At 42.7% G+C, this 11,425-nt stretch overlaps 2 protein-coding genes across 3 annotated transcripts in view; one reads left to right on the top strand and one right to left on the bottom strand.

Moving 5' to 3' along the window:
• Positions 1–5,714, bottom strand: part of wfs1a (Wolfram syndrome 1a (wolframin)) — an 11,777-nt gene extending 6,063 nt beyond the window's left edge. The window contains exons 1-6 of the mRNA XM_035661076.1: positions 5,564–5,714; positions 3,974–4,498; positions 2,359–2,438; positions 662–806; positions 396–569; positions 30–107 (exon numbers count right to left, since the gene is read on the bottom strand). Coding sequence (XP_035516969.1) covers positions 30–107; positions 396–569; positions 662–806; positions 2,359–2,438; positions 3,974–4,493 — 997 coding nt within the window. The 5' untranslated portion in view covers positions 4,494–4,498; positions 5,564–5,714. The remainder of the gene's footprint in view (positions 1–29; positions 108–395; positions 570–661; positions 807–2,358; positions 2,439–3,973; positions 4,499–5,563) is intronic.
• A 1,612-nt stretch (positions 5,715–7,326) lies between these two features.
• crmp1 (collapsin response mediator protein 1) overlaps positions 7,327–11,425 on the top strand; it is an 11,157-nt gene continuing 7,058 nt past the window's right edge. The window contains exons 1-6 of one of the 2 annotated variants that reach the window (XM_035660702.1): positions 7,327–7,793; positions 9,534–9,622; positions 9,860–10,044; positions 10,155–10,319; positions 10,884–10,945; positions 11,064–11,144. In XM_035660702.1, coding sequence (XP_035516595.1) covers positions 7,443–7,793; positions 9,534–9,622; positions 9,860–10,044; positions 10,155–10,319; positions 10,884–10,945; positions 11,064–11,144 — 933 coding nt within the window. In that variant the 5' untranslated portion in view covers positions 7,327–7,442. Of the gene's footprint in view, positions 7,794–8,281; positions 8,559–9,533; positions 9,623–9,859; positions 10,045–10,154; positions 10,320–10,883; positions 10,946–11,063; positions 11,145–11,425 lie in introns of those variants that run through there. The other variant, XM_035660703.1, reaches the window with a different exon arrangement.

The following is an 11,425-nucleotide window of genomic DNA, read 5'->3' as shown; positions in this document are numbered from 1 at the left end:
TCTCTCTCTCTCTCTCTCTGGATACTTACATTCTTTGCTGACCATGCTCTCCAGTACTTTCTGGGTCTGGCCTGAAGTTGGGCCAGGAATCTTGCTTGCAGTGCCACCTATTGGTGAGAAATCACCACAACATCAGTGAGTTACAACCACTTCCCTGAAGGCCTGCATGTAATGTGATATTATTCACCATGGCAGCTGCAAATACTGAAATCACAAAGGGGAATATTGATATATTTAACAGCAATGCCAGCTATCGTATAACAACATGCAACAACATCCTGGACAGTCTGTAGTACATCAGGCAGGATTGTTGTCACAATTCAAAAAAAAATACTTGATATGATGTTGATGGTGTCTTTATCAACAAGTGTGTGGTTATGTCTGTGTGCCCCTACCTTGCACTGCATTGACCTGGCTAACATTTTCCAGCATCTCAGCCATAGCCACCTTCTTCTTCCTGTCTGGGTTGAGTTTCCAGTACATCATCATAGCGGCTTTACGCACTGCCAGCTCAAACTTACTCTCTGTTGACAACTTGCGCATGTCAGCCTCATTCTCTGGAGTGACTCCTGGTACAAGATGACAAGACAAGGAGCAGTTAAGGAACTGCAAACACAAATACAAACATGCACATGCATGCATTGAAGTCTATGACAATAACCCTTTTTCTGGATCCAACAGCGCTGGAGTGCTCTTGCTGCACCTTTTCTTCCCTGTTTAGCTGCTTTAATCAGCCAATTAACACCAAGACGATTATTTAGCTCCGTGTCCTTCTCTTCAGCAAGAATCAAGTAGTGCTGACCCAGCTGAAAAACAGAAAAGAGGAAGAGGAGAGGAGATTAATTCAGCTTTAGTGGTAAAATCAGACATGAAGTTCACCCTGAGGTTTAAATTGCATGCACATATTTATAATATATTATAAACTAGTTTGTGAAATAATGCAATTTATGCATGGGAAACCTTCACATTATTACATTAATATTGATGATTACTTCATAGTTAATTTACTTACTTAGCTTATTACTTCATAAATGGTTTACATATTTAATGTGATTATATAAGATAAGATTGTATTTTATATTGTTATATTACATTTATATTGCTATTGCGTTATAAGTTGTATTTGTGCTTGTATCGATCAGTGCTTATATTTTTGTAACATTATAATTAATTGAATGCTGACCAATATTATTTACCATCTACCAGACAATGAAAAAGTAGAAAGGCTACCGTGGTGATAGTGAGCAAAGCAAAGGATAGGACCATGTGGCTCAGCATCAGTGGTGAGAGCCTTGTCTAGATCTTCTACAGTATTATGCATTTGCATTTTGATTTAGAGGTCGATTGACCCAAACAAACAAATAAATAGATATAGAGATAGATGTATCTGAGGTTTCTGCCTCCAACTCAATACAAAGCATTGAAAGTAGTTCCTAGAAAAACAGTTTATAATGACCCACTGATGACAGACGAATATAGGCTCCATAATTCACTGCCCCTGTAGTCTCCATCACAGGCTAATTACAAGGGGTAGCAGAGGCCCCAGTGGCATATCAAGTGACTGTTTTCTAATCTTAACTTTCATTTCATAACTTCCCTCTCTCACAGTTATCATCCAATTTATTTGCAAAGGGGTTAGACGTGTCTTCACTGAAGTGCCTCAGCATTAATATATTCCTGTCTGTTTCTATGATAGATACAATAAGCATATAATCTCATAAATTAAATGGACAGTGCTGTATATAGCTATATACTACTACTAATGATGTACATAAAAGCAACTACACTCATACCGAAAAACTCAATAGTGATTCCCTGTGTATGACCTGTGTTTAAGCTGTAGGTGTATAGCATCATAATTAGTATAGGTATATCCAACCACTGAACCGATGGAGTCACATGTTTCGACATGTTCCCTTACATGCAACCCCTGTGGTTATTTAGGTGCTTCATATTTGCAAATACATAAAGTATAGGAAAGTTCAAGTCGTATCATCAGCCACTTAGGAATTTACCCTTTCAGAGCTGGAGGGTCTTAAATGCAAAGTCTGGTCTCATCTTCCATGTCTAGCCTCCCCCCCTTTTCTCCTGCCAGCACCTTATTTTTTACATTTGTACTTCAATAAATGTTAATATTTCATTACTATTTTTACAAATTCTGTTTGGTGCTGCAATGCACTGTAATAGTCTTCATAATTATTTGTATGTGTGACAATATCTTGGTGTATCATATTGAAAGCCTGGGATCATCTTCCAAGTGGCCAAAAATAGACACACATGCTCACAACCAGACTGAGTCAACCAGCAGGACTGAAAACAATGCCAAGTGCCAGTATGTGTGCATGTGCTTTCACTCACCCGGGTTTGAGCTCTGGCATCACCGGCTTTGGCCTTTTCTTCTAACTGCTCAACAGACAAATCTTCCTCTGGTTCTTCATCTGGAGGAGAGGAGATTCCTTAAATATACACATATCCATCTCGATCAATCAAAAACTGCTCTCTGTCGATACACAATAGCCTTGCTTCCAAACTTGCATAGAACAGTGTGTTTTTAACACATTTTGTGTTCACAGCCAGCGGTGAACAGATCCCACTTGACATATATCTTGTAACATGAGAATAACAAGAAGTCAGAGGTGGAGTAGATGTGAGAGTGTGTGCATTTTAAACATGTCTGTGTATATGTCTGTCTTCACAGATAGCTATCCTGTGACAAGACCCCAATGTTCTGTCAACACCCTACCCATGCAGCTCCTATGTCACACCAATACTTGTCGCGACTGCATAAAGTTTCATTACTGTTACTTTCTCCCCTGTGTCCTTTAAGCAAAGGAGTTCAGCTTCTTTGCCTGTAGCCGTATTTCATATGTCTCGTTTGTTTATTGCACTTGCAGCAGCTCTTTAACGTAATGAATTAAAATTTAAATTAGCAATCAATAATATCAGTTTCTCTGAAGGAATTAAAAATAATAAACTTAAAGATATTTCAGTAATTGTAAAATGTAATTGGTTCATAGATTGCTGACAAATGGTTAATATGTAGCAACAGAGCTAAGCATGTTCATTCATTACCACTAAAAACAAAGTACGGCTAAGATTGACGGGAATGTCATCTGTTTTGCAGGTATTTGGCGATACACAAAAGTACTGTACGAATGACGCGCTGGATGAAATGTTCAGTCACAAAAAGATCATCAAAGGTTCAACAATTCATCCAGAGGGAGGCAGTCATGTACCAAATTCCATGCCATGGAATTTACTTAAAACAACAAGTGCAAACCTCAAGGCTGTCGCACGGCGAAAACTCAGGGGATCACCAATAGCATTAGGATTTATCGTCTAGAGACAATGACCATCTGCACAAAATGTCATGTCAATCCATCTGATAGTTGTTGAGTTATTTCAGTTTGGACCAAAGTGGTGACCGACTGACCATCAGGCCAACATTGCCACCCAAGAGTCTCGCTCCTAGCATGACTAAAAAGGTTCACCGTGGCATGTGTTGCAGGCATGTCAGAAAGGAAGGCAAGTTGCTGCAAAACTATCTGTCTGCATGTTTACTACTCTTAACCTACCACTTGTACAGTAAAGGAGGGGTGGTAATGTAATCTCGTCTCTGTGGAATTTCTTTACACACAAAACCAGTAATCTAACAAGCAGGGATTCAATTGTTTAATTAAGTTAAACCCTCCAATAATGAAAATACCTCTATTTTATTCATTTATATTTTTGTATGGTACCTTTTATTCAGCCCAAGGTAGCTCACAAAACAGCATTTTAATGAGGAAAAGTTAGCTAGAGCAAAGAGATTTGTTTATCCATGTGCAGGGTTACTCTGCTACACATGGAAAGACATTCCAAACCAGCACAAGGCTCATCACCTCAATACAGCATTGACTCTGTGGTCTGTGGACTTCAGCTTAGGGCCATTCACAATGTGCCATTTAAAAACTCAAAATAAAGGCCTTCTTACCATCCTCTTCATCAGCGGCATCCTCCTCGGCTTTCCTAAGTCTTTCCTGTATTATCACCCGCCTGGCCATGGAGGCAAAGGTGCGTTTCATGGGGGCAGCGGAAGAAGAAGGGGAATCTGATGGAGTGTTACAGGCTAAGCTATCTGAAGCAGAAGAGGCAGAAGCGAGCTGGGAAAAGGATGAAATTTGGGGGATTTGAGGGGTAGAGCAGTTAGGAGAGGTTACATGGGTTCTGTTGGGAGCAGGAGAGGAGGGTTTAGCAGAGACAGTTTCAGATGCGGGTTTAGAGGACACAGCTGGAGACTTTGACCCCTCTGAAGAAAGAGGGGAATCCATCGGTTTAGAGATGGTTTCTGTGGAGGATGGAAATTTGGTGGGTTGAGAGGAAGAAGCAGGGATGTTATTAGAGACGAGTGAAGGAGGAATATGTGTGGGGGAGGGAAGAGTGGCTCCATCCAGGACAGGGCATGACCCTTGGGTGCTGACAGCAGTTGGAGTTGATGGGATATCCTTCTCCATGTTACCTGGAATAAAAAAGTGTGTAAGTAATTTATCATGTCACTAATGATAACCATAGGGTGCAGCAAAAATATCGAGGTCTTTTCTAATAGTGGGTCATCAGTGAAGACACAACTAGATGGAGAGAAATTTGAGAGCCTTTCCTCTAGCTATGTTACGACTAAAATATGACACCTTGCCTTTGAAAGAGAGAGAGACAGAGAGAGAGAGAGAGAGAGAGTCTTGATAATGAAAGAAAGATCTATAAAACTCTGCTCTACTCAATTTGAGTCAACATTGTGAAAGTACAGATAATAATAGGATAGCTATTGCAATAACAACACAATTAAATAAAACAAAGTGGCAAATGAAAGCAGGAACATACTGTTAACCTAATGGTGGGATCTAAGATTTACTCAAGTACCACAATTTTTAGTACTTTAGTATTTTTTATTAGTAGTATTTATACATCTACTCTATTACATCTCAGAAAGAAATTCATAAATCAATAAATCAATATTTACCATGCAAAACATATGATCAGTTTAAACAACCTGATGCCTTCTTATACATTAAACTGCCGAATATTAGTAGTAAAAATTAGCTATACCTTGACAACATTAAAATGCTCTTTATATACACGGATCAATAATAATATTCCAAATAATATAGAATATATATTTAACTGAGTGTGGTCATTTTGCATAAGGAGTACTTTTACTTTTGATACTTAATACTTAAGATTTTGACTGCAGCACTTTTACTTGTAATGGACTATTTTCCTACTGTGGTATGCAGGACCTACTTTTTCTTAAATAAAAGATCATCATAGTCCTTCCAACACTCCCTAATATTTCAACTTTGAAAGGGGAATATGTAGCGGTAACATTAAATCAGTTTTATAATCGGTATTACTGTAATTATTATTCTTATATGACCTCTGAAATACCTGGAGTGTGGCTCCTCCTGCACATGCGGACAGTGAATGTAATGTGCGATTATAAGGGAGCTCTGGACTTGATGTCAAGTCAATTCTTAACATTAAGCTTCAGTAAGAGAGCACTCAGTAAAACAACATAAAGAAACCTTACTTGGTGGATAAATGAGACAGTTTCTTCAGGATAGAAAAGTCAACTGTCCTCCTGAGTTTAAAAGTTGTGTCTGTAGTCCATGCTGAACTCCATGTACTCCACACAGCTCCGCGAAACCAGAGACGCACACCGACTGCGCTCAAACTCTCATGTGTCTGGACTAACAACGGCACAACTTTATGGCCGCCCTCTTGAAATAGACTGGCACCTAATAGGTGGAAATAAACGCCCATCAAATGGCCAACGTATCTGATTGGTTACTAGTTTACTTAGTTTTCTCAATGTAATATACACTTTGAAATAGAGGGTGGTTGATATCCTGTGGGGCTGCATGTGTAGTTATTTCAAGTTAATGGTTGCACCATAAGAAGATTACGGTGCCAAGTCGAAAGCTATGCAGGCCTCATCTTAATCGAGTCTGACTCTCTCCCATATGGCACCAGTCGGCAACAAGACCGTGGACAATGTAATCATCTATTCTTATTGGTCACTGTAACAATGATAAGTCACTTTGAGTTTAGTTCCTGCTTAATGGATCATCGATTAATGAACGTTGACAGGCACTTCATACATGATTATCACAATATGACATAATCACAATACAATTACACCAGGTTGATCACTGTAACAGCTTTTAATGAGAACACGTAGCATATTCTGGTTTCAGAGGCTCATCAAATGTATCTGCACTTAAATGCTCTTTTCCAGTGCACTTTATCAAATTTGTTGGCATATAAATGCACATAAAGTAACTGTGGGGTAACAATAATTAACTGATGATCCATTAAGCATACATTAATCACATTCACTCATAGTGACTTGATTATTGTATTTGTGATACATCTTGCATTAATTGCGTTTGATCACCATGAGTCATTAATTAGTTATAAGCATATGATTGTCTTACCTATTGCTATTATTATTATTAGTAGTAGTATTATTATTTAGTATTACTACTACTACTAATAATAATTATTGTTAACATTATATTGATAATAATCATGTCACGTGTAGGCCTGCTTCCAGATACATGTATTCCACATAGTGCCAAACTGTGTTATATGTGAACAGCGACTACATTTGTGTGTTGGTGCATTGTTCCTCTGGGAGCTGTCCACCTGCTCGAGTACTGAAAAGACAGTTCCCAGTGTTTCTCTCTCTCTCTCTCTCTCTCTCTCTCTCTCTCTCGCTCGCCATAGGCCAATGAGAATGACAGTTTGTTGCTGGCTGGAAACACTGTCGGCTCACCATCAGCAAACATCCCAGTGAGCAGGACCAGGTCACTGACCTCGGCCCAGTCCGAGTTAAAAAGCACCTGCTGCAGCCTGGAGTCGTACCTGCAGCTTGCTCTCAGTCTCGGGCTTGTGTCTTGCAATAGACCAGCCCCCCCAGTTAAACCCTGTCTCACAACAGCAGTTAACCCCTGAAACGCACCATTTAACAATCTGTCTATCCCTCCGAGGTGGGTTAGAGATGACACAGTATCCTGGCTTTAATCCGCTGATGGTGGACCTGCTCACGCGCAGCGGCCCCCCCCCCCACATTATAGGACGGAAAGAAAGAGGGATGGTGGAAAGACATGCCTTCCTTTTATACGTGTGGTCACTAACTATAGCTCCTTACAATCAAACTAGTTCACACTGACACTCCTCTTATTGAAAAACTAAGAGCACTGCATCATTTCACATTGTTTGTGTGTGTGTGTGTGTAGTTGTGTGTGTGAAGAAGCAGCCCGGAGAGAGCAGCTTTTCACAGTTCACAGAGCGCGCTTGAGAGGCGGGGCTGTCTGTGACCCGGTTTAGACGTGAAATCAGCTAGACTTCTGTCTCCATCGTTTCAGATTCGGGGATAGTCTTCGTCTCCAGTGAAAGCCACAGCAATGTCTGACTGCAGAAGGCAGTGGAACAGGGAGGATGAGCTGCCGGTCTACCTGGCGGGACCGATCAGCACCGGGCCGAACCAAAGGAAAAGCTTCGGGATGTTCAGCTCCGTGGAGGGGGCGTTTGAAAGCAAGACCATAGACTTCGAAAATTACGCGGTGGGGAGGAAAGGGAGCCGCACCCCGAGAAGCGGGAGTCGGGAAAGGGTCTTGGATACAGGTCACCCTATCGAAAAGACGCCCAGCCAGGTCCGGGAGGGGTCCCTGACTGACTCGCCCGGGGAGACAGACGACGGACGCCCCGGTGTTAAGATCGGATATTCATCCGGGAAGGAAAGCCCGAATTGGAAGGTTGTGCTGACGATTTTATTTTTTTGTCTCTGTGTGGCTTTTTGGTTAAATTCTGATGGCTGTGTCATGTGTGAGCGTGCTTCCTGATAAATAAAATAGCCTTACACATCAAGTGCTGTAACAAAAAACGAACCACCGCTGCTGGGAACTGTTGGCCTATATAAAGAAAGAACTAAAACTCGCCATATTCATTTCTAACGCCTGTGGAGTTTTTATTCTGAGGCAAATGCATCAGTCTGCATAAATGATGAACTTTTGTGCTGCAATGCAGTTTGGCCATTTCGGTTTACGTCTACGCAGCTCAAAGTATATTCTCCAAAAATACACAAAGGCACGTCGACACACTGACGCTGTCATCTGTAGCGCTGAACCGGACAGCGACACGCACCGCGCGGTATTGTTTTTGTGATTTCACGTGAGCTGTTTGCGCGCGCGCCTGTCTGGGGGCGTGAGGCGCACAGTCTCTTCTCTGGGCCGTGAACGCCTCAGGCCAGACGCTCGCGCACGCACAGGATCGTCACCTGTCTCTCACAGTGCGCGCTCCACGCACCCTGACTCAGCCGTACGGCATCATCGCTCTTCCTCTCTCACACACGGAAACACTAACACACACCGAGGGGGAGGCAGAAGGGGGCGCAGAGCGCAGCGCAGGGCGCCGGTGTCATCGCAGCCCACTTCTAAGTTGACTGCCCGGGGGCAGAGCGACGGAGAGACAACATGTCTGGCACCAGTTACCAGGGGAAGAACAGCATCCCCCATCTGACGGTAAGCGACCCGGCCTGGTCAGCGGCGGCGTTGGCATGAGAAGCTCTCCGCTTGTATGCAAATCCCTGCTGCCAGTGCCGGCAGAGAGGGGATTAAAATCTTAGTGAGGCAGCATAGAGCAGAAGGGCCCTTTTCTGTTCCTCCTGGGTGGAAACCAGGACGGAGAGGTGTCGATTCTCAATGTCCTATGTGTCAAATCGAGCGCGTATTCTCGCTCAGGGTTGGACAGTGTTGTGTAATCTCGCCGCCTGTCAGAGGGATTAAGTCGGTTGACGTGACGGTCGAACCTACGCACGCACAGGAAATAATGGCTTGCATTAAAACAACACTACAACGGTGTGAGGGTGGAATTGTGCAAAGATGCATCCTTCAGCTGAAGCATTCTGCAGAAAGCCTCCTCTATCGTATCCAGAGCATTATTAAATGCCAAATGAATCCAAATGCAACATATAATTAACATACCCAAGCATGGTGCGGACAGAAAATTGGCAACAGACTGTGTTCCTTTTTGTTAAGCAACCTTATTGGCCAAAGATGCTGAGGATTCAGCGGGGCTGTCAGCTTCCGTCATCTCGCATGATGGGTGATCACCGGTTGCCATGGAAACCTAACATCTTCCGAATGCTGTTGCCATGCGCTCTGCATGGTGGTAGAGGGTGTGGATGCATGCTCGACTGAGAAGAACGTGCTTGTTTTACACCTGCTTCTAAATATTCAGCATTTAATTGTACTTTATTATCATACAGCACTAACATTAGCTTCTGTGAGACCCCACCCATATACGGCACTTGTGAGGCTCCGCATTTCTTTCCACCCTCATCAACTGTGTCATAATATTTCTATAAGGTCATGGATTACATAACTGATTGTGCAATATATCAAAATGTCAAGACTGAATTCAACCCCTCTTGTACCTCTCTCTCCCTCCCTCCCTCCCTCCCTCCCTCTCTCTCTCTCTGTGCTTCTCCCCTGCAGAGTGAAAGGCTGTTGATCAAAGGAGGGCGGGTGGTGAATGATGACCAGTCTTTCTTTGCAGATGTCTACATTGAGGATGGGCTCATCAAGTGCGTATATAAGGAGCCAATTATGTCAAAGAACCGCAGAGGCATACACATATTGCAGTCGATAATGATTTCACTTTCTTATTCCCTTTATGCCCTTTTCTATCTCCTCATCCTTCACCAACCCCTTTTCATTCACACCCATATTCCCGCTGTCGTCTCTGCACATCCTCATTCCTGCTCTTTGCCTCCCTTTCACCCACCCCTTCTTTGTCGCTATGCGCATCTGATCCTTGGCAGGCAGGTGGGGGAGAATCTTGTCGTACCTGGGGGTGTCAAGGTGATCGAGGTTAATGGCCGCATGGTGATACCAGGGGGGATAGATGTGAACACCTGCCTGATGAAGCCTTACCTGGGCACACACCCTGTTGATGATTTCCTCCAGGGCACCAAGGCTGCACTTGCCGGGGGCACCACCATGATCAGTGAGTGTGGATGCCACAGTGCATATAGTGTAACCACATATTCATTCAAGTACTGAGAAATATTGATCACATTCTGTCCATCTTAACCTATGACCCCTCCCACCTTTCAGTTGACCATGTGACCCCCCAGCCTGGGGACAGTCTGCTGGATGCGTTTGAGTGCTGGCAGGAGGCTGCGGATAAGAAGGCATGTTGCGATTACTCCCTGCACGTAGACATCCCCCAGTGGAATGAAACTGTTAAAGATGAGTTGGAGCTCCTGGTGCACGAGAAAGGTACATCATTTTCTTCTTACTCCATGATATTTCAGAGCTGTGGTCACTGCTGTAATACTTCATGTTCTCATGTTTATCCCTGTTTTGGACCCGTTTCACAAGAACAATAGGGACTGATTTAGAAACAATTTGGCCCAGTGTTGAATCCTCTTATAGTGAAGTCACAGCGGAAATCCATTGTCCTCATTATGGTGCTGTCATGGCGGCAGTGTACAAATTCTGCTTGTAATCTGTTTTAAGTAAAAAAAATAAAAATAAATCACTTTTCTTTTGGGGAAGCTACAACATAAAGCAGTAACTGAGCCAAGGCAGCCGCCTGTGTGATCAATTTCTTTCAGAAATAAAGTTGACAGTTGTAATGCTTTGACGCAGATGCCAGACATAAACATGCTCTGCAGACAAGGTTGTAGATCAGGTTCTGTATTTTGTAACTTGAAGTTTGCCCTTTATCTTGACTGTATTTATTACATTTCATGATGCATTATTTCGGCTACACTCACACAGCCGAGCTCCCCTTTATTACCTTTTTGTCATGAATACATAAATCATTTCCACTGTTGTCAGGTATCAACTCTTTCCAAGTGTACATGGCATATAAGGACGTGTACCAGATGTCAGATTCTGAGGTATGTTTCATACTCACTTATACTGCACTAATGCATTAATGACTAATTTCTTCGTGTCTTTCTGCTTTCCTTTCACCATTAATACCTTTTTTGTTCTTTGGACTCATCTCTCCCTCAGTTGTATGAGGCTTTCTCCTTCCTGAAGCAGCTGGGTGCTGTGGTGTTAGTTCATGCTGAAAATGGAGACCTTATTGCTCAGGTAAGTGCTGCAAAACTACTTCTAAAGAAGTCTGACTCACTGTTTATCTCTTAGTGGCAACTGGCAACCCATACCTCTTGTTACACCATCACAACCAGTTTCTTTACTCAGCCTCCAGACACAGCAGTTTACTGTGATCAAAGAACTAACAATATATAATGGCTGAACTAAATCACCACCAATTTTAAGTTATCTTTATAGCCCCATGCAACCTCCACTGCAGTTGAAAGATATTCTTGTCACATAACTCCCCAGCTCTCATAGAGAGAGAGAGAGAGAGA

This window comes from Morone saxatilis, unplaced genomic scaffold (genome assembly GCF_004916995.1).
Source record: "Morone saxatilis isolate NCDOM2014 unplaced genomic scaffold, NCSU_SB_2.0 Contig17, whole genome shotgun sequence".
In the NCBI taxonomy this organism is placed as follows: Eukaryota; Metazoa; Chordata; class Actinopteri; family Moronidae; genus Morone; species Morone saxatilis.
Note: the sequence above shows the minus strand (reverse complement) of the source record. Positions and strands in the feature narration are given on the sequence as shown.